The sequence below is a fragment of the Erpetoichthys calabaricus genome, chromosome 2, assembly GCF_900747795.2.
Source record: "Erpetoichthys calabaricus chromosome 2, fErpCal1.3, whole genome shotgun sequence".
NCBI lineage: Eukaryota > Metazoa > Chordata > Cladistia > Polypteriformes > Polypteridae > Erpetoichthys > Erpetoichthys calabaricus.
The window spans coordinates 127,556,140-127,584,062 of record NC_041395.2 but is presented as its reverse complement, the minus strand read 5'-3'; the positions used below and the strand labels follow the sequence as shown (position 1 = coordinate 127,584,062).

The 27,923-nt window shown below is 37.6% G+C and overlaps 1 protein-coding gene and 1 long non-coding RNA gene across 2 annotated transcripts; one reads left to right on the top strand and one right to left on the bottom strand.

Moving 5' to 3' along the window:
* Positions 1-302: 302 nt before the first annotated feature.
* Positions 303-13,114, bottom strand: ccnl1a (cyclin L1a). The gene is made up of 11 exons (XM_028794495.2): positions 12,786-13,114; positions 12,347-12,421; positions 11,110-11,219; positions 5,572-5,692; positions 5,411-5,475; positions 4,063-4,162; positions 3,873-3,977; positions 3,636-3,777; positions 1,938-2,049; positions 1,295-1,393; positions 303-1,078 (listed from the first exon to the last, which is right to left on the bottom strand). Exons 1-11 carry the CDS (start codon positions 13,023-13,025, stop codon positions 730-732), a joined length of 1,518 nt encoding a protein of 505 aa, XP_028650328.1. The 5' UTR covers positions 13,026-13,114; the 3' UTR covers positions 303-729.
* On the top strand, positions 3,845-4,248 carry LOC127526798 (uncharacterized). Its single transcript, XR_007934233.1, has 2 exons — positions 3,845-3,983; positions 4,069-4,248. It is a non-coding gene; the product is annotated as an uncharacterized LOC127526798 (long non-coding RNA).
* Positions 13,115-27,923: the final 14,809 nt, after the last annotated feature.

Below are 27,923 nucleotides of genomic sequence, written 5' to 3'. Positions count from 1 at the left end.
AGTTTTTTTGGGGGTGGCGGCGTGGGGGTCCGAGTCAGAGAAAAAGAGAGAGAGAAATGGTGCATTTCACAAACTACATATATAACCTACATAAATATAATTATGAAACCTTACAATGTCAGCTCTCCATAGAAGGGTTACAGTTTGACACCATCATGAAAGTGCAAGATCTAAAACCAACTTCTGTTCATAAACCATCTGTTGGGTAAACTTTGCCTATAGGCAATGAAGAGATGCTGCATTAAAAACTGCAAACTTCACTTATGTAATGTCATTGGAAGTATTGTTAAAAGTGACAGATGTATTTAAAAAATAAACACTTTATTGTGATTTCTTACTCGCATCAAAACAATATACCCTTAAGTCATGTCAATTTTTATTTTTGTAAAAATTGGGGACAGTAACACGTGCAGACTTTAAAACCAGTGTTAACTATTTCACCACATTTCTAACAAATAATGGGTTTAAATGCCTGCATTCAGCTGTAAAAAAATAAGATATACTTCTACAGAAACCTTTTTTATATCTGTACACTACATCTTTACAGACAAATGTTATACTTTTCTGGTATTAACCAATTCAACTGTGCAAAACTTTTAACATTTCCTGAACACAACATAGAAATTTTGCTTTTATAAATCAAAGCATGTCATTACTGCAAAAAACATTTTTACAATGAAAAATGTAAAGTTCTTTGCCTACATTAACAACTTCCTCCAAACAAACCATTCAGCGCCTATGCCTGCTGTGGCCTGAATGACTGCTGTGATGTTTGTTTTTATGTGTGCGATCATAGGACCTTGATCGCTCTCTTCTTTCTCTGTGGTGTCCTCTTTCATGCTTATGCTTCTTACTGTCTGAACGGTCTCTTGATTTGCTCCGCGATCGGGAGCGGCTTCGGGACTTCTTCCTTTTATGACTGTGTCTGGTTGTAGATTTTAAATCATCATTTCGGTGTTTTGATTTGAGATGAGGAGAGGCATGGTTCAAGTGACGACGAGGCGTTATACTTCTGCTGTGGGACCTACTTCGAGAACGAGAACTGTATGTTCCAGAACGACTTCTTCTGTTATTGTAGCTGTAATAAAAGGAAGGGAGAGGGAAAAAAAAAACTCAGTATTGCACACCTGGATATACTGCAAGGCTTGCATGAACCATGAATTTAAACTTGCATAATAACCTAATTAAGAGAACACCTCATATTCAAGTTTTAAACATTCAGATATTTTCAAGACAGGTGCACATTTATTTAGTCTCTTTAAAGAGAAAATTAAAAAAAAAAAAGTTTACTTACTGTCTCCTTGGTGATCTAGAACGAGATCTTGATCTTGTTCTCGATCGAGATCTACTCATGCTTCGGCTATTCTGACTTCTTTTGCTTTCTTTTCTAAGACTAGAAATAGAACATTTAAGAAGTGACCAACAGTTTTAAAACCTTTTAATACCTTAAATAACAGGTAAATGTTATAATTCTGAGGCTGATAAAATGTCAAGCATTAGGTGTTAAATTATAAAAAGGTAGCCAGGTGTACAAGGCAATAAACACATCCATTGTGTTTTATGACTATCATTTATCAAGAGGAAAAAACTAAAACCACTACCTTTGCCACATCAGTCAAAGCAAGAGCATTACACAAAGGCAGAACAACGCTAACAAGACATTTTCATTACTCAAGTTGCAGAAAACAGCTCTAACAAAAATAGCTTTCAAATAATTTCTAAAATGCTTAAACATTCAGCGTCTGCACCCATAATAAGCAAAGTTATATACATACCAATAATTTTTGACCACTACTTAAAATTGAAGTGTATTAGAGAACTGGAAAAACTGCAACCAATTCAAAAAGCAGAGAGATTCGCATCTACTTAATTTAAAATACAGCCAAGCAGAGAAAGATAAATAATTACAAACAAATGACAAACGTCTTAACACTAACCCATTATGAGGACTTTTGGAGCTTTTCTGTCTTTCTTCGGGCTCCTTTTTTATTGTTTTGACATTCTGCACACATGGGGATTTTTCATCTGTTTTAACCTCTCTGGGAGAAGCTGAAATAGAAGGGGAAAAAAAAAAAAAAAGATTTAAAATTGGCAAAGGCATTTTAAACTGTTCCACCGATATCTATTTTATACTACTTCAATCATGATATGAACGGACTCAAGTTACACAGTTAAAATTTACCACGATAGGTAAAACAAGCCAAATAAGCTTTTCAACAAGACACAAGCAGGGACTGAACCTGCATGTTGTTTCTGTCCTGTGTTACTTAACCAATTAAGAGGCACCACACACCACGACACATTAAAATGCAGAACTGTGACTTCTTTAATTTAAGCCATTACATTCCATTAACCCCTTAACCGCCCTCTGCCGGATATATCCGGCACCGTTGTTTTATTGCTAACGCCATACTGCCGGAATTATCCGGCACATTTGCCTGTGGTTATATGAATGCCTGGCAAGTAGTATAACTGACGGTTTGGCGTGGGTATTATTACTACGTTGTATTTCGACAAGTCTGTGGTTGTTTTGGCCGGTCATGTGACGTGATTCGCATGTAACAGCTGTGAATATGGCGAAACGTAAACTGACTTCAAGTGAGGCTTTGCAGGCGATTTTGGACAGTTCTGATCATGATTGTAGCAGTTCTGAAGAAGATTTTAGCGACAGTGATGAGCAGCAACGTGCGCTGCATGATTCTGTGAATGAAGACGCATCGGATGACGGCGCTGAGTGGGTGTATCCCCAGCATCTCAGCTGGGCTGCTGCCCGTGGCGAACTACCTTTTCTGCATTCGTTTGAGGGAACGTGTGGCTTTATTGTTGATGTAAACAATTACACTGCTGAGCAGTTTTATGAGCTGTTTGTGTCACCTGATTTGATCAGACATTTTGTTCATCAGACAAATCTGTATGCAGCACAGTTTATTGAGAAAAATCCCAATTTACCTCCACATTCCCGTGTTCGTGCTTGGTTTGACACTGATGAAAACGAAATGAAAAAATTCATTGGGATTTTGATGTTGATGGGAATAATCAGAAAACCAGATATTGAGATGTACTGGTCTACAGATCCTATGTATGCAACACCTATTTTTGCAGCTGTCATGACACGTAACTGATTCTCTTTGCTGCTGAAATTCTTTCATTTGAATGACAACAGAAACGAGCCAGATAAGAAAGATCCAAACCGCGACCACTTGTTCAAGCTACGTCCTTTGATTGATCATTTATTTGAAGCATTTCAGTTGCCCTACATGCCAGGACCGTCAGTTGCAGTTGATGAAAGTTTATTGTCGTGGAAGGGCTGCTTACAGTTTCGACAGTATCTACCATTGAAAAGGACACGGTTTGGTATCAAGATGTTTTGCTTAGCTGAGAATTCAGGTTACATTTATAGATTTCGTGTATACACTGGCAACTTGCACAACATTTAGTGGTCAATACTGCTTGAATAAATGTAAAAAATGTAAAAAAAATGTAAAAAAGTAAAAAAAACGAAAATTGTTCAGATTTCGCCTGGCTTGGGGAATATTTAGGGAGTTGGCGGTTAAAGGGTTAAAGGAATAATCATATTCAAAGAGACAAGCTATACACAACATCTTAGACATTTTTTTCAGCATTCAAAAACTTACATGGTTTAGACCCAGGAGAAAACCCGCCCAAGTTTGACAAAGCAGGAGTTCCATCAGGGTTTAGGCCTTTTGCTTTCAGCTTTGCTTCCTGAAGGGCAACTTTCCGCTTTTCAACCTCTTTTTCAAGAAGTTCATAGTTTGGCTGAGGAAGAGAAATTTGCCAAAGTTATTAAAACAAAAGCAAAAATATAAAAAGGAGTTGGAACATCCCACTTTGTGCACAAATAAAAATCTTACTTTCTTTCTAGTGTATAGCTTTAATGTGGTAATGCAAATCTCTTTAATTTCATCCTCAGTAGCTCCAAACAACAGATACCAATGCGGCCTTGTTGGGAGGGGAATCTAAAGGTAGGGAAAAAAAAAAGAGATGGTCATTATAATTGAACAGAAAAAAAAAAAGAGAGACCTTAAAGATTATAATACTTGCCTGAAGAGCTCTTGCTGCAAGGTAGATGCAAGCACAAGCAATTGTTTCTGCCTCAAATCTTACAAACACATTTGTTCGGAGAGTGTCATTCATGTAGTTCCTGCAAGACATTACATTTTTTTAATCATGACTAACACTAACACTGCATTACGATGTCAGGAAACTCAGTTTAACTTGTCCTTTTGTCTTCTCAGTTAAAATATGACCAAAGATAATCAGGCTCCAAATTGACATCTATTAACTAAAAGAAAGGAAAGGTTAACTAGAAAATGAGTCAAACTTCCATTAAGGAGATTAAAATCAGAAAGTCACAAAATTAATGAAGTTTGTTCATTTAAGTTCCCAAAACCCCCCAATATATTAAAAAACAATCCTTTGGTTTAATCACTCACATTATAAATATGGTGACTATTTTAAAAATTCAGTATATGATTTACTTACATTTCTTTTTTACTGAACTATGACAATTCAGAAAAAGAAAAACTAAAGCAAATTCAAAGTGCCTTTACTGTCTTCTGACTAAACAGCACCATTTCAAATGAACATGGGCTGCACAAGTACAATGCAGATCAATATTGCCTAAAATGTATTTCAATTAATGAACCTAATTTTACAAGTAATTATCTGTCAAATTATGCATAAGAAAAAATCTGAATTAAGATATACTAGTACAAACCAAAGGTCTCTACCCCCTAAAAGTACAAAAAAAAAATAAAAAAGCTAAAATAAAGGCCTTAAGAAATGAGTGTAAACTTCATTCTAAAAAAAATGGTGGTAACTGAAGCTGAACTTTTTTGTAAGCAGATATTCTGCTAAAAATTAAAATGTTCACAGCAAGATACATGCTTTCAGCAAAAACATTTAGGTAATTTTTTTTTTTTTTTTTTTTTTTTAAACTGTGAAAACTTTAAATGTAAGACAATGCATTTAACAAGTCTACATTGCTACATTAAAAATAAGTTACACAGCTGGAAGCAAAAATACAAATCCTTTGACACCCCCAAGAAAACAAGATGATGCAGCCAGATGAACAAGGACCCCTTCAGTGAATCTCGGATGAGAGCTTGCTCTGGATTGGCTGGAGAGAAGGGCAGCCAATTAGGAGATTCCTGAGGTCATGTGGCAGAAGGAGCAGAGTTCTTTCTATGAGACTTACCATCATGGACTACCCTTTAATTAAAGAGTAGAAAAAAAGGACAAGTTAAACTGAGTTCTCATGACAATAAAATACAAGCTACTTGTCAAAAACACTGCTTGAAAAAACAACTGAAAGTTGATGTTAAATTAGATTAGGCTACAGGATTATTTTTTAAAAAATTTGATGTATTTAAAAAAAACAAAAACTCACCATGCTGTTTGAACAAGAGTTTGATTTTTCTCACACTCAAGAACTTGAAGATACATTACTATAATCTGAAAAAAACAAAAAATAAAAAAATGAAGCACAACTGTCTACAATATGTTCAAGTATCATTAAAACTACAAGTCTTTCTTATTTGTAATGCTCACCTTATGTGGATGCTTGACATGAACGCAGAAACCCAGTTCCTTCAGAACTCTTCTCTCAGCTTTTATTACTTGGTTTTTGGTATTAATGTAGCTCTGATCAAGTATCAATGGGGTTGCTGTCCTAGTTTGCAAGAAAAAAAATCACATCTGTTCGCACTCAAGAAGACAGATTTTTTGCTGTTCTTATTTTCCCCTTCAACCAACTAAAGGCAACAGAACCTATTTTTTCAACTCCTGTAACTACATTCAAAGCCTTTGTTTTATGCTGCCCAACAGACAAATTTAAAGATGTTAAATTTTAGCATATCCACACATGCAAGTATGAAAGTAATTTTACAGCATTTACTATTACATACATGAAATAACTATTTTGACTACAAAACAGCAAAAACTTTCCTAAATTTCAAAATGTACTATAATCATTAAGCTGAATTCCTGAAGCACAACTTTGTGTATAAACTGAGGTCTTTGAATATACCAAATGCATTAAGACTATTCCACAGGTTTTTTAGGAAGTCCAGCACTTAAAAGTTCCAAATTTTTCATAAGCCAAGTTCACCACCAAAATATAGCATAAAACCATTTTTTTCATAAATTCAGAAAAAAATGTTACAAACATTTATCAAAACAATTAAGCTCATTATTATATGAAACAAATAAATACGAGTCAAAAGTACAGCGTAGCTTAAAATTATGAAATAAATCTAATGTTCTGATACCCATAGCCCACCAAAACAACCTATATGAATTCAACCCACTCTGACAAGCTTATTCTCACCCCTACACCCAACAATCCACCCCCAAAAAGCAAATTACCATGAAGATTGTGAATAAATCAAGTGTACTGCTTTTTAACAGCATAACACATCTGAAAATCAAATGACTGTCTAACTTAGTGCTGCCTAAAAAGCCTATTAGTCTTTTATTAATTTCCATCTTTAATGCACTTGAACAAACATACTAATATGCTATTGACATTTAAAAATCAATCCTCAAAAATTCAAATGAAAGATAAATAAGCAGAAAAAAAAATCACTAACAGTGATGTACTCAAATCTATAAACTGTTCCTACATTTCAAAAATTACACAGTGTGACATTTTGGTCCAATGATAAGCACAGCTGCCTTATGTGTCCGAGATTTGGGCTTCCATCCAATATCTCATATACATTATGTTTTACGAAGGGCTGACTAAACCATTCCTTTTTTGATGAGTTGTGGATGTGTGTGCACAAGAATGACTTACACAACATTCAACCTTATGATTTTTTCTCCTCTATAAAAGGGACTAAATACGCAAGTATGAAATACTGCTTGGCATAACTTTCACACAAATGTAGTACCCACGGCTCTCCCCTTGTGTACTATACATAAACCCCTAACAACCCTAATCTAGAAAGGCAAGTTAGAAAATTGATGTATACATTATATAAACATGGAGTGTACAAGTCATCTGTTCATTATTTAAACCAGAAAAATCCAAACTTGTGTTTATATAGGGCCTTGGGTCTATCCTAGTAACATCAGGCACAAGGTAAGATCCAAACTTGTCAAAACACCAATTCCATGATCACTAACAAATACATGACCTGGTGATTCATTGAAGTTTTGATATGGGCACAACTCATTACATGATGCAAGAAAATTACTTTTTCACACCTTTTAGGATCATAAAATACCTTTTGTTTCAATGCTTAACATCTGTCTACTTAGTATATGAAGCCCTGCTCTTGGCATAAAACATAGGAACCAAGACACACAAAATACTGATAGAGGTCACAGTTTTATCATGGACCAACCGGTTACCATTTGTTGTATCTATGCCCAATTTTGCATTTTCAGTTTTAAATGATTTTGCCTACTAAAAAATATATTTTTAAAGCGCTTTAATTTTTTTTGCTCTTTTATAAAAGTCTTGGCACAAAGCCTTTCATAGAACGGCATCATACCAGAGATAACAAATATGCTAAGTTTTTTATTGAAGTATAACGAAAATGGATATACAGAGAAAAGAGAAAAATGGTTTCTCAACTGTGAAATCTGAACTAAGAATTTGTAATACAGATTACAAAGGCTTTAGTCAAAACCATCCACCTTTTAGTTAAAGCAATTCAGATATGTTGTCCTCCGATTGTCACAACATGTCAGTAAATAGCAACTTGTGTCAAAGAACCCCCCAACCCCCAATGATGTTTGATCAACCACCAATTGTATGTAAACTTGTATGTAAGCTTCACAGTAAATATTCTGTAAAACCTTCTTTAAATATAGCACCCAAGATATGCATGGACATAGCCTGCACAAAGTTACATATAAAAAGGTCTGCAATCTCAAATCTACTGCAACCCATGCTTTTTCCAATATACTAGAAATGTAACATGCATTAACTGCAAAGTCTTACTGTACTTAGATATGTGAATGTGTACATACAAGTAATATACTGCTATAAAGACTTTGACATATAGCACTACCAGGACAGCAAAGACAAAAGCTTAGAATAAGATACAGGAGTTTCCAAGACGCTTTCATCAGCGGCCAACCTGAACAACCCCGATTCCAGTGACCCATTCACAGACCACTGGCTTCTCCTTGAGGGGTGGGGGAACAGCGACACTTCATTCTCACTGTTGCCATGCCGACAGCTTCATCTCTACGTACCATTCCACATCACCCAGGCTGTGGTAAATGTAGCTGGTTGCTGTTAGTTGGTTGCAAGGGAAAAAAGAACCAAAGTTAATAACAAAAATACTTCAATTATGAACAAGTCATTAAGTGTTAAAGTGCTCTCAGAGCAGAAATCATCTACACTGAAAATGTACATTTTTCACACAGTTCAAACATTTTTACTTTATATTCCTCTAAGATAATACCACATGGCAGATGCCGACATTAAACCCCCATTAAACAACTCTTAGCATTTTTAAATATGTAATAAACAAAGCATTTAAGTACCTTTATTCAAATTTCATATATCCACATTCAATGTTCACATTGGAAATTTATAAAGTTACCAGGTGATGGTCAGGTCCATTAAAGGATGAAATGGTTAGGATTTCAATGTTTTCAGTTTTTGCAGTCTATGAAAATTCCTACTTTGTGGAATCAGTCATCAAAATCACAAAGCTAAACTTTAGACCCACTAAATATTATAAATATACTTCTCGCCTGTTTCTACTATAATTGTAATGCATTGCGTTTTAGATGTTAATTTTAAGCTCTAAAGAATAGTCACTTCATTAAATGCACTTGAACTGCAAGGCAGCCGGAGATTTCACATAAACCCAAACACTTCATGTATATCTTACACTAAACATCTCATAAAACTTTTAACAAAAAGGTTTGGAAGGGAGAGTTCAATAGTCGTCAAAACATCTCAAATTAGAGTAGACAAACGTCTCAACAACAAATAAAACATTCTGCCGTTTTTTTTTTTTAAAAAGGGTAACACTGACCAAAAAGGGATTTACTCCCGTTTTGCCCCAGCTATATTAAATACCTAGCACAGACTTTACATGAAGCAAAACCAGATGAAGCAAACAGTTTAGTAAGACATAACAGTATATTAGTCAAAATTATTAAACTGCAATACGTTAACTTTGTGTTACTGCCAGATCAACCAAAATCTAAAATTTAACACGACACTGAATGTGTACAAATGACAAACTACAGATGACGTACAAGACCCTGTTCTGGGATTAGTAGTTCTTCCAAATATATCCTGCCATTTTGTACATTTTTTAGTAAGTATAACATTCCTCAACAAGGTTACGCAGCTAATAAATACCCAAACCTACCCACCCCTGAAACCTAATGATGATGACACTCACTACAGTCTTTAATCTGCCCTGAGGATATCAAATGTTGGATGATACCAAATTTTCCTCAACTAAGTGAATCCTCCATTAATAGCATCAAAAGCAATCTTGTTCTCCTAACTCCATACATTAGGAAGTCCGTTACAAACCTTGTTATTACCTTTGCCTCAGGTTTCAAATGCCTTGTTCAAAAATGAGCTTTTTAAAAATCACTAAAGTTAAACCATTTCTATCTTTTCATGATCTGCAAAAGCTTATTCATGTTTTATTTCATCCTGTTTAGACCACTGCAATTCCTACTATTACTTGTGTTTACCAATTGTCTCTGTCCTGACGACAACCGATTCAAAACTTTGCTGCCAGTCATGTCTGGCACAAAAAAACCAAACCATCACGTCTCCCCTGTATCAGCTTCATTTCAACAGCTCCCTGTGAAACACAGGGTGGACTTTAAAGAACTTTTTTTGTTCAAAGCCTTGCATGGGTCTGCTCCACTGTATTTTCCTGATCCCCTCTGTCACTAATTATCCACCAGGTCTCTCAGATTCGCTGGTCAACTATTACTGTCTGTTCCACACAGACTTGAAGCTGCAGGGTAATCGTGCCTTTGGTGTATAGTGGTTCTTTGGCAATGAACAGCCTGACTTGCTCAATAACATTAGCTCCCACAATTCATTTTAGATCACAGTTAATATCTTTTATTTTGGTATTTACTAGCTTTTAGGTTGCACTGACAGTCTAGCTAACTGTAGTTTTAACTCTTAGTTTCAAACTATTTTTTTTTTTTTAATCTTAACTGTTAGGCACTGCTCTTACCCGTGTTTTGCTTTTGCCTTTTATTCTATTATAATATGCTTTTTACTACATCGTGTGTGGTATTTTAAAGCACTTTTAAAACTAAAAAATGTACCGAATTGCTATAAAAATTCAACATGACACTATCAAAAAGGACTAAGCAGTTTTACTTAACGATATTCCACTAGTTTACATCACACAATGTGGAAAACTACGGAAATGCTCATTACATAGAGCAATCATAATCATCACAACGAATGTTAATGTCCAGAAAAATTGCATCATGTGGTTTTGTAGTGTTTTCTAATTCCACCACCGACAATAAATTTGAATTTGCAAACATGTATAAAATAAAATTTGTTTTGGGGATAAAAAAATAATTACTTAAGTCTAATTTATGTGTATTTCATTGGTACATTTTTTTGGCTTACTCAAACTTACTTTACAACTCCGATTCAACACAACATTTGTGAACCTTGACTTATTCTTTCAGCATAAACTTCCCTGACATTTACATCAGCTTTACGATGCAAACACATAATACTATCTTAAACCTTAACTGAATTTAGGGATGTGGTGTAAGTCGTACATTTTTGAGTGGGCTGAAAGAGAAATGTACAACTTGTGTAAACATACATACCCCCACCCCAAAATGTGCAGGTTTTTTTTAAATGGACAGAGGGGCATCCAATTTTCTACAAAAACACTTTTTATAACTTATTTATTGTGTATATTACCATCACCTTGTTACTTTACAAACTCACTTATTTGCCATCCTAGTTTAACACATTTGTCAGAATGTGCAATTTCATTTTAAAATGTAATGAATGTGAATACAACTGTAGAAAAGAAAATCATCCCAAGGATAATGTATTTAACACCCAATTAGTTAAAGCATGGTGCTAACCAGTATTTAATAAAAGCTTACCTTTTTCCTCTTAACTGCCGCAGATGATGAAAAACGTTTATTACATCTCTTATACGCCTTGGTGCTTCTTCTATTTTGGATGCAAGATTGACGCAAGCCATGGCAACGATCTGAAAGCAAGTCATTTTAATTAGGCAACATGGGTTTTTTTTCCCTTCCTTACCACATACAACAGGTGCAATTATACAATACCGAAAGACAAAATTAAACTTTAATATTAAACTATTGTCTTTCAAAAGACAATAGATAAGCCCCTCAAATTAATTAAAGCAAGATTCTTGGTTATACAGCTCACACACTAATCTCAAAGCAAAACTGAAACTTGGCATGAAATAACTATGACCTGAGCAGTAAATGCATTTGTAATACTAACAAGCTACCCTTTTTTGGACTCTTACTATGGATAAATTACGACTGTTCATTTGTTTAAACATTAGTGACCATGTTGGGCAAAATCAGGCTAAAAGAAAACAGTTAACTGAAAGTAAAGTGGCTCACTAAAATATCTAAACTACTGTAGGCCGTTTGTTATGGGCTTTTAAAATTTATCTTAATTAGGGAGACAAGGACAATGGAAAACTAATCGCACCGAATTGCCAATCGGTGTCGATACATTCAAAACAAACTTCAGATAAAAATGTTACATTACTAACTCCCATATAAAAAATAAAGCCCTTACTCTTTCTCAGTACTGACCAGAAAATGTTACACGTAAAGACGGTACAACGTAAGAAGTATACAAGGCAAGATGGCACGTAACTTTCCAAACTCAGAGGAACCTACTGAATACTGTATTAACATTTCATCGTGACAACTCTATGCCGCACCACCTTCAGTAGACCAACGAACGAAATAAGGAATACTTTTCGATTATGAAACTTGTGTGAATTAGCCGTAATCTGCACCTTTAACTTCAAACGAAGAACTGATCGATGTAACCGGAAAAATTATGACTGGCCAACTTGAACGGTTTACTCTACGTTGTAAAATAAATATTAATGTTTAACATGGCCATGATGTACATACCAAAAATAACAGATCTAAAAGTAACAACACTGTCAGACAACACAAAAAAATTATACTGAGAAAGCTTCTTAATACGTTGAGATGTTGTAACAGTTAGCTCCCTGGTGCTATCTTGCTTAAAAAAATAGGCCATGCATAACAAGGAGAGGGCGAACACCGTTAACATTTTAGATCACGCGGTCCATTTTATGTAGATTAAAGAAACACTTACCTCAAAGCTGTGTTTGACAAAAGATTTAGAGTAGAAAAATCGATGAAAAAGAACCTGTCCAGTAGCCATTGCCACCTAAAGAATGTGGGGATGGAAAGAAAGCAAAAAGAAACCATTTGAATAACTAGTACACATTTGCGGCCTGCAGATTCCATTTTCAGAACCTGGCATCCGCCATTTTGTTGTAGTAATGGTACCATTTTAACACGCTGCTAATATACTGCAATTTCCTTAAAATATCGAGTTACTTTTACTACTACAACGCTTTAAGTTACAAACGGTTAAAATATTTTCATACCTACTTAATTCTCTTTACAAAAATTGTCAGTAAAGTCTTAAAACTAAGTACACATAAAAATAAGACTATCGGTAAACTAATATAACATTTATACATATATACGTTAATTCACTTCAGATTTCAAGTTTATACACTACATACCTGCGGTAATCGCAGCAGGATACCGGCCGACTGAATCAACTCGCAGCCCAGGATTCGCAGGTCAGTTTCGGTATGGAGGTCGAGGCCATCCAGCATAGATGGGGTCGGCGAAAGCCGCTCCTCCGGGATAAGAGAATTATCAATAGTGAGGTAGACCTCCGAATACACCTTATCCCCTATAAGAATGCCTTCGTTGCTGTTAGAAGAGTTTGAAATCACAGGCGGGGGAGCTGACGCCATCTTCTATACAACACAGCTACTAAACGAAAAGTCGTCGATAGATCGCCGGGGAGGAAGAGACGCCACCCGTGACGTACTAAAGCGCACCGCCTCATCACCCACTCCCTCTAGCTCATAGGACTATGTAACGCCGCGAGACGAAGTAGCAAAGCCGGGGACTCTTGCGTAATGAAAAAAGAGACACTAGTGATGTCTGAGAAATGCATTGCGTGTGAGAAAACAGAAGGGGTGAGGTCTCCGAAGTGCTTTTTCGTGTGACAAGTACCCCCAAAGGTTTTCCACAGCCACTGAGTTCTCCTAACAATAGCGGTGTGTTATAGCCCATCCCGGATGCATACGAAGTAAAGTAATTCAGCATCTTTTATGTGAGATCCCTGATGCCTGTTATTTCTCTGAAAAAAAAAACATAGTTAACACAAGGGTTTTAGGAATACAAGTTTTTTATGAAAAGGTCGTGCGACGCATAGTTTAAAATCTACTTGTTTTGTTCATGTAAAATCTGACATTGGTTATTGGAGAACAGTAACGATTAACATCAACATTAATTCAATTTCAAATGTCTATAAGTACCATCCCCTGCTCGTTTAAATGGTGCATCCTTTTGTTTTCTATATTGCCATTTATCACGGTTTCATAATGCATACCATTAATCTAAATAGAACAAAAATTGTGTTTGGCCAGTACATCTATCCTGCCATGATTCATCCATCCATCCATCTTCTAAACCCGCTTTATAATAAGGTCCAACGGGATGGCAGTAACAACACACACACTGACTTGAGGAAACCCGAACTGGGAGTTTTATTTCGTATCAACAAACCCTCCAGATATGGCCCAAACCTTTTTTTTTATGGCCACGTGAAACACCCGATAAACGCCTTGTTGTCTAAACCGATCTCGTCCTCCTTCACACCTCAGTCCTTCAGAAGAAGAACTTCCTTCCTTGCGCAGGCACCTTTAATTGCACTTCTCACCGTTATCAATCTTGTCCCAGGACACGCCAATACGCCTCAGCAGCCAACTTATATATACAGTATATCGTATTGTTCGTATGGAAAAAGACACGCAGGTTGTTACAGTAGCTTTATTAACTCAAAAGAATGTCACATGGCACTTAGGTACAATCTAGTAAATTCTCAAATTGCCGGCCTGCATTATTTTCACATTCTTGTACTCTACTTGCTGCACTCAAGCACACTTTAATAATAAAACAAACAATACAAATGAATATTACAATCATTGAATTGATTAATCCTGTTAGAAATGTAAATCTACTTTTGCCCACCCCTGTATATAAGATGGCGGCACGGTGGCGCAGTGGGTAGCGCTGCTGCCTCGCAGTTGGGAGACCTGGGGACCCGGGTTCGCTTCCCGGGTCCTCCCTGCGTGGAGTTTGCATGTTCTCCCCGTGTCTGCGTGGGTTTCCTCCGGGTGCTCCGGTTTCCTCCCACAGTCCAAAGACATGCTGGTTAGGTGGATTGGCGATTCTACATTGGCCCTAGTGTGTGCTTGGTGTGTGGGTGTGTTTGTGTGTGTCCTGCGGTGGGTTGGCACCCTGCCCAGGATTGGTTCCCTGCCTTGTGCCCTGTGTTGGCTGGGATTGGCTCCAGCAGACCCCCGTGACCCTGTGTTCGGATTCAGCGGGTTGGAAAATGGATGGATGGATGGATGTATATAAGATAATCAAAAGTTGCAACACAGTCACACCATTATACCCGAAGTGTTGGAAAAACATCTTTTAAAAGGCTTGATCGTTAGCCCGAATATGAACCAGGTCTGAATGTAGCGCCTGTTACCAGACTTGTCACGGCTGCGAAACAGGTGACTTCTTCGATTGTAACTCGAGTGACAGTAGTAAGTGATCGCTTTATCAGTTTTCCTCTTCTGTCTGAAGTGCTGAAGTAAAACAATGGAAATGAGCAGGCAGGCAGGCACAGGCTGACAGACAGTCAATGTCCTGCTACCAATTGACGTTTATCGTTTTAAGCAAGTCAAGATCCATTTGTATTGCCCATTTCTTACATAATAAGAACTAAGTAATTTAAATATCACATTTTAAAGATAGAGCTGTTATTTAAGGAGTTCAAAAATCAACACATACAAAAATGCAGTGAAAATGAAAGGCACTATATAAATAAAATGCATTAATAATAATTTTTATTAATTGATATGACTGAAAACCAGAAGGAAATGAAACAACGCACATGTGATATTCTTCTAAGCATTGGTAGTATAAAGCATAGTGCTATATTTTTAAATATTATATCATGCGTATATCTAATAAAGTTAAGGTGTTTTATCAACTGCATTACTAGTGGCGTAAATGCGGCTCAAAAGAACATTCCGTTCAGCATGTCTCCAGCCACAATGCTGCTTATTTTAAAATACTCAATTACATTACGTAAGACCTCAGTCAGTCATTGAGCTAAGCCGCTCCCGTCCTTTTGTTAGGACCGGGGAATTCTAATGACGCATTTTACAGGAATTTATTTATTTATTTATTTTTGCTTCCTTCCACCTGTTGACGAAAATCGTTCCGCAGTCGGATCTCCTTTCCGCGCGGGTATTAGGAAAGCTTCCGCATGCAAAGAATTTTGGGAAACGTTGTTGCAACGTTCGCTATTAAGACCTGGAGTAGACCACAGTGACGTCAGAATGACGGTTGCTAATTGACTGTTGCCTTATTCAAAAGAAACGTAGTAGAAGATGTAATCGTTTTACAATAAAAGCAAAGTTGCTGCAAAATTATGATAATTTATATATTTTGTAATTCTATCACTGGCTTTTGTCATGATACGAAGAAACAGGTTTAAGAATATGTAAAGTTAAGACATTATTTTCTTCCGATGGCTCTCAAGATTAGTTTTCTTTTACATATGACACTGCATTCTGCTGCCACAGCACTGCGACAGAACAGCTGTGGCAGCTGGTCACACCTTGGAGAAGCTAAGTTCAATTCCTGGAGTTGATATTACATTTTGGGGGGCTACAGGGTTGCCATCCTTACATTTTTAGTTTTACTGACATTCCATATTTTTTTTTTACTGACACCGTATTTTGATGTTAAGGAAGTTTAAAAATTGTACTTACTCTGTGGTGCAGAGCTGCTGGCATGACATTTATGGTTGTACATGGTCACATTTACAGCATCAATCATGTTTTCGGTGGGGTGAAAGCTTTTACTGTCTTTAATTGTTGACTTCACTGCCAGTATCCCATTCAGCATTTCAGATTACAGATGATTTCTATTGTTAGTCTTAAATTCACCTGTGAAAATATACATTCCACTTCAGCTCTGCTTTGTGGTGAAGAAACAACACTCTTTGCAGTCCTTGACAGAGTGGGTAAATGCATTTCTCCACCAAAGGTTTGGACAAGAGGTACTAGTTGTCAGTACTGGTCAACTGTCACATCTTTGTTGATAATAGACATGTCCGTGACTTGATACTCCAGGAATTCTGTTTCCATTTGGTCAAGTTCATTTATTTTCATTCACAATCTGTGGGAAGAAGCATACGTGCTGGACAACATCACTTGAGCTTGCTGAAACTCTGAGCTGTGGTTGAAGGACTCTTGCTAGCTTCAATACTTCATTGTTGACTGGCATACGTTTTTTCACACTGGTCGCTGAATTGACATTGAACTGTATTACAACATCTACAAACCTATCAACTGCTTTCTTATCTAGAACTTCCAGCTGTGCTCTTCTGGTTTGTGTTTCAATAAAAATACACTGCTTCTCCTTATAGTTTTCTGAGTCTGTGATGTCAAATTGTGTAAGATTTCAGCAGACAGATTAGCTATTGCAGAATGTTTTAATTAAATGTGAGGGCAGTATTTTCAGTAAGCTAACCCACTCATCATATAATGCAGGGATAGTGCAGGAGTTCTGCTGGCAAATCTTGTTGAAGTTACTAAACAGTGGTACCATTGAGACTAAAAAAAGCAATTGACATTTTGTCATTGGATCACACAGTTGCTGAGATATCTGCAATATCTGAGCAATCTGTCATTTTCATCTGATGAATGAGAGTAACTTATCAGCAAATTATACTGATTAAAGATCCTTTGCACGCACTCAAGATAACTGAGCCATCTAGTGGAGCAAGGCTTCAGTATTTTTAGTTCATCAGCCTCTATGAAAGCCTGGAACTCTGTGTAAAGCTGCTTTAGTTTGTAAAATGTGGCTGAAAATATCACTGCAGAGTCCTTGCCTTTGCAATTACGTAATGTTTGATACTACTAGTGTGGCTATGCACATTGCTCACACCACCAGACGCAATAGAAAATTATTTTTTGCACCATAAACAGAATGCAGTTTTATTATTGTGCTTTTCCAATTGTATCCATTGAATAAAAATCAGGGTCCTTCATTCAAGCTGACTGAAATAAGCAGTGTCTAACCTTTTTGGGGGGATTGTCATCATCACATTGTCAGATTCCATTTTTCCACTTCGGTGAACTTTTTCCTAATCCCTGACGACTGATTGATGACATTGACCTGTTAGAACACACTGTGTTCTGTGTAGGCAGCCACAATGCAGATTCATTGATCTACAAATCACAAGTTATATTTAAGTAACCTCTTAGGAGGTAGATCTGCACAAATTTCTTGACATAAGAGTTCATTGGAATGTTTAGTTCGCTGAAAGTGACACAGCCTTTTGCAGACAGTGATTTTTTTAATTTAGTATGTTTTTTTATGAACTGTCCATATATTTACATACCGTTGGCAACCCTGGGTGGATACCTTTAGCTCATTACAGTCATAGAGCCTTCATACTGACCATTCACTTTTGCATGCTTTCCTAACATTTATGTACAGTGGTTTCAATCCCAAATTGAAAAAACATGGCTATTAATTGTCAACGCTGAATTGTTCCACTGGGTTTTGTGTATAATTGCGTCTTGTGATCAGTGCTTAAAGTGAATGCAAATTACTGTCAGTACTCTTTTTATTACTCTCTTGTTCAAATTAAGGGATTGGGGTCCCCCTTGAAGTTTGTCAAAGGTGCTCAGGTGCCGGTATGCTGAAATATTGATCAATCGAATGTTGACCTTTCTAAAGATTTTCGAGGAGGTGCTGATGAGGTAAGTTATGACAGGTGCGGGTACTGTTAGTTGAAATTGGAAGAGGTACCAGTATGACTTCAAGCACTGCATGAGATGGACTAGCACCTCACCACGAGACTGAAGATGGCTACTTATTCGCAGCTCCTTAGGCTGCTGGCTACTTATTTGTAGCTCCTTATTCACCTGGCTACTTATTCACTGCTCCATAATCAATTTGAGACATCTAATTCTGACAGATTGTGCAAACTTTTGCCAAGATTCAGTTGAGCATTTCCCTGGCCAACGTGGGTAACAACGTGGGTCAAAAGGATGAGCAAAGTTGGCACACTCCTATTTCTAACGAAAAGGATTTACTGTGATGTTTAAAGGGCAATGTAAAGGGCTAGCAAGTATAGGATCACCACACTTGTTACACTTTTGTAATAAGACATATGCCTTTGTTAAGTTTTAGTTGAGTTTTGCCCAGCCCAGTGTGGGTACCTGAGCCAAAATGACTGGCAAAGTTGGCACACTCCAATATCGAATGAATGGGATTTACTGTGATATTTGAATGGCACTGTAAAGGGTTAAAAAGCATTGAGCCACCCCAACTGTCACACTTTTGTAAAAACACAGATGCCTTTGTTAAGTTTCAGTTGGGTTCTACCCAGCCCAATGCAGGTACCTCATCCTCATTTGGTTTCCACCTTGCACCCAAGTGTTGCTCATGTAGATTCTTGCATGGACAACCCTGAAGAGTTTAGAAAACGGATGATTGGACTGAGTTGTCAATGCAGAATTCAAAGGTGATCTGTATATCTTACATTTATAAAACATTTAAAACAATATTTAAAAATAGCATGAAATATATGCCCACAAATAAACACATGTGCATATATACATGTATATTTTCTAATTTATTGCTTTATGTGGGTTATTGTGTCATTTCTTCTTCCTCTTCTTTCGGCTGCTCCCATTAGGGGTCGCCACAGCAGATCATCTTTTTCCATATCTTCCTGTCCTCTACCTCTTTCTCTGTCACACCCTCTACCTTCATGTCCTCTCTCACCACATCCATTAACCTTCTCTTAGGCTTTCCTCTGTTCTTCTTGCCTGGCAGGTCTATCTTTTAATAATTTAAAATACTGTAACACCACAGACAAACTGCAGCACCCATAGTGTGAGTTGGCATTCTATCATGCAAATTTACAACTTCAAAGCCAGCAGCTGGGGTTCAAATAAAAATGGGTAGCCTGCAATGAGCAAATCAGTATTCCATATAGTGCCACAAAGGCAAGCAGCCCTTTTAAGGATAGTGAGCCACCTAAAAGAGGTGTGTAAAGACCAAAATGATGTATTCTGGCACTCCATGCCGGCGCCACATTGGTGTCAGAAACAGGACGAATAGAAGATTTACCGTCCTATTTAGCAAGCACTGAGTGCCACAGAGACCTGCAATGGCCTTGCTTAGCTGTCCTGCTGGAGAGTCTCAAGACTGGGATCTGGAATCTTGAGAGTCATTTTCAGCATCTCTACAGGACAGAAAACAGCTGAGAGGCTGCTACTTTTGCAGCTCCAACAAAGTTCTGTATCTGCTTAGGTCCATTGGCTTGGGTGTGCAGACATCGGAGGAACTGGGAAAAAGTGTGGAAGATGGAGTTGTCACTGACCCCAGGTGAGCCATGTGAAGCAGGGCCTGTGGTAACACTGTGCAAGCAAAGGATGAGACAGATAACAGAGGCGTTACAAAGAAACAATGGAAAGAGAATCTCGAAGCTGAGATCCAGAGTTAGAATGTTTGCAGTGTCAGTTCAGTGAAGGAAAACAGCCAAAAGACCGGTATATCGGCAACTCTACACAAGGGGATTCATCTGCTAAATTAAAACTGACAGATCACTGCACAGAAGTGTGGGGCTGAACACCTCTGCTGCAACACATGACAGTGCAGCGCTCAACATCCCTGCTGTGCAGCCTAACACTAAAATGAGTGATGTGCTTTTGTCACTGGCCAAACAACCACAGCAAAAACAAAAACCACCCCACCATTTCAAAGAGTTGTGCGGTGTCTCAGGAAGTTGGAAGTGAACACCATGGGGACAAGGGGGGCTTCAAAGGGAGGGCTATGTAACAGTGCTGACATGTTGCATTGGCCAGGGATGATTTACTGGAGGTTTGAGCTGGCATTCATTCATGTAAATGTGCCACGGATGTCAAACTGTCCAGCTCCATGCCTACAATAGAGCCTGCCTTCCTCACCAGTTTGTCCAGGTGTGAGGCATCCTTCTTCTTTATGCTGCCTCCCCAGCACACCACCGCATAGAAGAGGGTGCTCGCCACAACCGTCTGATAGAACATCTGCAGCATCTTATTGCAGATGTTGAAGGACGCCAGTCTTCTAAGGAAGTATAGCCGGCTCTGTCCTTTCTTACACAGAGAATCAGTATTGGCAGTCCAGTCCAATTTATCATCCAGCTGCACTCCCAGGTATTTATAGGTCTGCATCTTCTGCACACAGTCACCTCTGACGATCACAAGGTCCATGAGGGGTCTGGGCCTCCTAAAATCCACCACCAGCTCCTTGGTTTTGCTGGTGTTCAGGTGTAGGTGGTTTGAGTTGCACCATTTAACAAAGTCCTTGATGAGGTTCATATATTAATCACAAAAATGCAAATTGTGCACAATTCACACATTAACTAAACAATTAACTTATAAATTATAATTTATGTTAGGTAAGGAAATGAAAATGACAGATCTTTCACTCTCAGAGTATACAGTGAAAGTGACTTTTGGAAAAGAGTATGTGTTCACCCTTATAAGCAGGGACATTCCAGGAACAGACTTGAGATAGGTTCATGATTTCCCCACCATACATGAGGCCACCCTGCATGGCCTTATCTAGAACCTTACCTAGATCTTTAAAACATCCAGTTTAATGCATGGTATCAGTTCCTATTAATCATATAGGAATGGGAATATTAGAAACTTTTTGAAGGTTTATCATGTTCTTTATCATTGACTTCATAACAATAGCCATGCATTCTGAGAGAAAGTGAGTATATACAGAAGTACAAAAAAATACTGTATCACTGATTGACATGCTTAGACCCTGATATGGAATACGTTTACAACAAAGACCTTTACTTTTATGTGAGTCTGAATCAAGTTGTTTAACCTATCTATGGTCAAGTTTTAAAATAAATGATCATAAGTGAACCATCAGAACCATTCAAGAGCCCTGAGGTATATGAAGTAACCCAACCTTAATCATTTTTAAAAAGCAAAATAATTCATAAAGCTGGGTTTGTGGAAAATAGATGTTAATTTAATGTGATTTTTCTCCACATAACATTTATTGACATTTATGTCTTGAAATAATGCCTCAACATGAGTACACCAAGGCAGTTAAATCTATTGTTGTTTATGAGCAGTAGCATCATTATCACTCATTGAATTGCTGTTGATAAAGGCTCTAAGCCGGGTCTTCAGTTACAGTCCTGGAGGTCCACAGTGCTTGCAGGTTTTTGTATCAACCAGTTTCATAATTAGAAGCCAGGCCTAATAGATCATTAAACTTGTTTTATAATTATATGACTTGTTAGTGCTTTTAGTCTTCTGAAACAAAAATAGTATAATTTTTTGCTTTCTAAGAACTTTATCCATATGTTTTGTGGTGTTTCCCTTCTCTCTCATTTATTTCAAAACATTGTATAACACAGTTTAAGATGTATGTCCACAGGCTTAAATGGAAGCATGTTAACTGGAGACGGTGATTCCTTTGTCATTTGCATCTCATTATTAACTAAAGGCTGGTTAAGAAAACAGACAAAAAAAAAAGTGCATCAGATTAAAACTAAAATAGGTAATTAAGGGTTCTGAACTGTAACATGCAAGTTAACTAAAACTAAGCCCAAAAAATATTGCTTTATTAGTAAATTAAGGGGTTCTAAATAATAAAAAGAAAGCGAAAACCTGGTGTCAATATTATCTTCAGATAAAATTGCATTCATTTATTTTTGATGTACCTCTGTATTTTTCCCAGTTCATTCTGGAGTTCATCAGGGGTGTGTTCTTGCTACTGCCCTGCTCAATGCTTGCATGGACTGGGTGTTGGGCAAGGTCGTGAGGTCCAGCGGCTGTGGGGGGATCTGTTGATGAAGAGAGAATCATTGATCTTGACTTTATAGACAATGCTGTTACCTTCATGGAGTCAAATGAGGCTCTGATCAGGGCCGCCGAGAGACTGAGTGAGGATTCTGAGTGTCTGAGCTTGTGAATGTTCTGGATAAAAACCAAATTCCAGGCCTTTAATGACCTCCTGGACACAGCCATCTGCAGTTTATCTGTCTGCAGAGAGAGTGTCGACCACATGAAGAGGTTTACTTACCTCAGCAGCGATATTCATGTCTCTGGTGACTTCTCCTATGAAGTCAGTAGACAGATTGGGAGAGCATGGTGAGTCATGAGGTCTCTGGAAAGGGGTGTGTGGTGCTCCTGATATCTTTGCAAAAGGTTGATGGTCCAAGTCTTTAGAGTTCCTATTTTGCTAAATGGTTGTGAGACGTGAATGCTATCCAGTGACCTGAAACAAAGACTGGACTGCTTCAGTACTGTGTCTCTTCAGGGAATCATTGGGTACTACTAGTTAGACTTTGTGTCGAACAAGCAGTTGCTCACAGAGTTCTGAATGAGGCACATTACCTGCATTGTGAAAGAGCTTCACCTACGGCACCACGGCCATGTTGTGTGATTCCCCCAAGGTGATCTGGCTCACATTACATCATCCTCCTCATTGTTAAGGATCCGTGCAGCTGGATCAGGCCAAGGTGATGCCGACGTAACACCTGGCTGTGGCAGATAGATGGTAATTTCCAAGGGGGTAGGACTGGACCAAATGTCTGCCTGGGTGTTGCCAACCAGGATCCTGAGCTTTTTTGTCATGTGGTGGGTGCAGCTATGCACTGTACAAGTGCATGCTCCCCGACCTGACCTGGCCTGATGCAGTTTTTGTTCAATCGGGATTTTGAGAGGCAATGCAAGACTTGGGATTTATCTGTTGAACTCCAGACAGTCCCACTGAAATTGGGGCATCTGGCAACCCTGGGTCCATCGTAATTCTAGCAATAGAAGATTTCTGTGGTGCCCCCCTACCCCCCCACACCACCACCACCACTTTCCTTGATGCCTTAAGCACATGCTTATGTTAATCCAGCCCTGGCTGGAGCCTCACCCAGCAAGCATCGGCCACAAAACACAAACAATCCCTGGAAAGGATGCCAGCCCATCGTAGGGTGAACACACGCACACACACGCACACACATCAGGATAACATCACCAATCCATCTGCATGTCTTTTGGAGCAGTTAAACTATCTTAGAACACCTGAATATTACACTTTGCATACATTTTCCAGCTCATTTAAAAATGAAGAGTTAAATTTGTCACAAGTGTAATAAGCAGGCAAAAGCCTTTCTGTCATTTGAATATCGTTAACAGAACTTGTGTAGTTTTTTAGAATTTCAAAGTTTTAAATGTGTTAATGAAAGTGAGCTTTAAGTTATATTGTATGATGTTGGGCTTACAGGCACCATGCTCGCTTGGTTTAGTTCTTATTTATCAAATCGATTCTAATATGTACAGAAATGTGCTGACAGTACTCCATCATTATACACAGAAGTTCAATATGGTGTCCCGCAGGGCTCAGTACTGGGACCTTTACTGTTTTCACTTTACATGCTTCCACTGGGATCTATCATTAGGAAACATAATGTTAATTTTCACTCGTATGCAGAGGACACCCAGTTATACCTTTCATTTAAATCAGATGAAGTTTCTCCGATGTTGTCTTTAATTAGTTGTGTTAGCGAATTAAAGGAGTGGATGAATGAGAACTACTTGTCTTTAAATACAGATAAAACAGAGATGTTAATTGTTGGAGGGAATGACGCTGATCATAACAATATTTTGTCATCGTTTAACTCAGTTGGAATCCCAATTAATTTTACTGAATCAGCCCGCAATCTAGGAGTTATCTTTGATTCTAGCATGTCATTTAAAGTGCATATTATAAAGTTGTCCAAAACATACTTCTTCCATCTTAAAAATGTTAGAAAATTAAGGCGCTTTCTAAATAAACAGGATTCTGAGAAATTAATTCATGCATTTATCTCTAGTAGGATTGACTACTGCAATGCGGTGTTCAGTGGATGTTCAAACTGTTCTTTATACAGCCTCCAGTTAATACAAAATGTGGCTGCAAGAATTATTACAAGAACAAGCAAATATGAACACATAACTCCAGTTCTTAAATTCTTACACTGGATCCTGGTTAAGTTTAGGGCAGATTTCAAAATCCTTCTTTTAACATATAAAGCATTAAATGGCCGAGGTCCGGCTTACTTGTCTTAACTTATCATGACTTACAAACCAGAGCGCACATTAAGATTTCAAGATGCTGGTCTGCTTATGGTTCCAAGGATTAATAAAATAACAGTGGGAGGTCGAGCTTTTAGTTACAGGGCCCCTAAACTGTGAAATGGTCTGCCAGCTACTATAAGAGATGCCCCTTCGGTCTCAGCTTTTAAATCCTGGCTGAAGACTCACTACTTCAGTTTAGCATATCCTGACTAGAGCTGCTGATTAACTGTACATACTGCATCTCTTTTGTTAGTCATTAGCACTAAAACATAAGTAACATGATAGTTAGAATTGGATACTAACCCTAACCTATTCTGTTTCTTTTCTCGGTACTCAAATGTGGCACTTGGTGCCACGGCCCACCTGCCAAGTTGTTTTGCCTGCCTAAGGTAAAGTCATCCCTGATGGAGGATCACAGGAATCATGAGAAAGAGGGGTCCTTTCATCGGATTGGCTGGCCCAACACTGTTTCAGCCGTGGAATGGCCAAATGGGGGAGGTAGCTTGATGGATGAGGTCTCCAGGAGTCTAAAATTATCCAAATCTTATTATGTGATATCATCTACTGTTAAATTCTGCTCCGTATTTCTAAAAAATTTTTATTTTTTATTTTTTATTGAGGATTTGTTCTGTTCTGTGTATTGTATTGTATTGACCCCCTTCTTTTGACACCCACTGCACGCCCAACCTACCTGGAAAGGGGTCTCTCTTTGAACTGCCTTTCCCAAGGTTTCTTCCATTTTTCCCTACTAGGTTTTTTTTGGGAGTTTTTCCTTGTCTTCTTAGAGAGTCAAGGCTGGGGGGCTGTCAAGAGGCAGGGCCTGTTAAAGCCCATTGCGGCACTTCCTGTGTGATTTTGGGCTATACAAAAATAAACTGTATTGTATTGTATCGTATTGTAATTTTATACTGAAAACCATTTATAATAATGTGATTTGGGATATGATGTCAATATGATTAGTATGGTTATGACAGTTATTTCTTTTGGTTCTTCTGTCCCCACCTAACTGTCAGATTCCGCCCATGTATACCATCTATTGCTGTGCAGATTCTTTGTTGATAAGGTTTAAAAGGAAATAACGACCTATAGCACACATTATTTACTAAAGTTAACAGACTGTGGAAAAGACTACAGTTTGACTTTTGCTCATGTTACAATGGAATGGTTAAAATGTGTATTTTATTTTTATTTATTTATTTTTTTTAACATTTTATTGAATTTATTAAAAACAAGTAACATTCCATACAAGCCAATCGAACTTGACAAAGCTAAATTCAAATCAACCCCCACCCATTAGAAAGAGAGCAAGGCCAACAACCAGAGTAAAACTTTAAGAGTTGAAAAAAAGGGGGAGAAAATCCTTTTCCCCAATTTAAGGGCTTATTCTAAAATGTTATTGATTAGATCCTTCCAAGTTTTTAAAAAGTTTTGAATAGATCCTCTAAGTGAGAATTTTATTTTTTCCAATTTCATATAGTATAGAACATCAGTTACCCACTGAATTAAAAGAGGTGGGTTAGGATTCTTCCAGTTGAGCAAAATAGGTTAGGAGGGGTTGTGACGCCAAGGCTGTCTGATAGGCATTTAAAGATTTTGGTCCAGAATGATGTTAATTTGGTGCAGGCCCAAAACATATGGCCAAATGAGGCTGGAGCAAAAATGTGTATTTTAATGCTCCATTGTTTCCAGTTATGCAGATTAATAAAAATCAAACCATCCACAAGTTGTTTTCCAATCAAGACTTAAAAAAACAAAGATAAATTACTTATTTTTCTCTGTTTCATTGTTACATTTGAAAATTAAAGTCAAATGACAAAAATGCACACAGAACTCTCAATAAGTAACATTCTTCCTCCTATTTTTCAAGCACAGCCATGAACTTTTATAGTACTGTAAAGGACGCAGAATAATACAGCACTGGCATTTTAGAGCAGAAATGTACAGATATGTAAAACATGCAAGAAAAAAGTTAATAAAATACATGAGACAGTAGGAACTGGATCATTTAGAAGAACTCTTTGAAAAGCAAAGTTCTTTCACAAACAGCTTATACGGTTTGATCAGTTTAAGCAACCAATATTACTAGCACAATAAAGTTATTGGTACAACATACTAGAAAGATGATATACTGTAGATTTGTGTGGCACTTTGGAGTTAAATCTGGTGCTGAGCAGTCTATGCAAATGTGAATTTACAGCTCATCTTAATGTGACATTTTTATGTCAACGCAATAAATAAATAAAATGTCCTAATTTGATATTACACTGTTGTTTCAAACCACTTGTTGTTTTGTTTCATCACAAAAAAATGTAAGATGATCACCTGAAAAAAACTACCTTTATTTAGTCTCAAAAATAACATAAAAACGATAACAAATATGGAGTATGATCACATTTTTGTTTGTAAATAGAGCCACATGTTCATCACAATATTTTGTGTATGCCCTCCTCTCAATGGCTGGTGATACCCTTTTACATGCTTAAAGTCATAGCTTAAAGTGTACAGTACAGCCGAGTCTCAATTACTCCATCAGAGAATCATCAAATTTGGGCTGGATCTAGTTCAATTCCAGTGAAGGCTCAGTGCTGAGCTTGGCCAACTATTTTTTGGACTGGGTCTTAACTTGGTCTTAATTCCACTTAGTCTGAGTCTTTACTTAATCTCATCAGGTTGTGGTCTTGGACTTGTCTTGAACTCAGCAAAGGCAGTCATGACTACAGCAGTGACTCACACACAAGCACCCACATTCTGGGTAAAATTGTAATTACTAACTTTTGTCCCACACACAAGTCTGGAGAGTTTCACTGCCCCTAAGGTAAATATGATGGTCACAGATAAAAGGGTGACTCAGTCAGCAGCTGCCTTTCCCTGTTTTCTTTAAGAATGGAGGAAGAAAATTCCACCCAACAATGAGGTCACTTCCGCCATGTGGCCACAGGTCTGGTCCCTTCCTATTCCTTTTGTATATTAAGTGAAAGTAAAGTCAGCATTCATTATAAAACCAACTTTCTCAGAAGATGGATTCGCCTGAGAACTTAATTGAACTTCCTCTGAGAACTTCATTGAAGACCCTTGTTTAATAGAATCAACAGTTTTTCATTATTCTATTTTTGAGCATAATTTTGGAAAAGTTCACCTTCCATTATACAGGTTACCATTGTGGTACCACAATTCTTTAATGGCTTTTCTCCTTTCTTGCTAGACCTTGCAGTAAGGTCTTCTGGATGTAGACTGTGAAAAATTAGAGGGCCCCAAAGAAAAAACACACACACACAGACATGGAGATTAATGTGCAGAATCCACACTGCTAAATCCGCAATTATAAAGATCCTATTAGGTTCTTTCAAAGAAGAGATACATTCCAGACAAGCACAGTGTTATTTTTTATACAGTATACTGTAACTGTCCTGGAAATAGCAGAGTGCAAGTTTA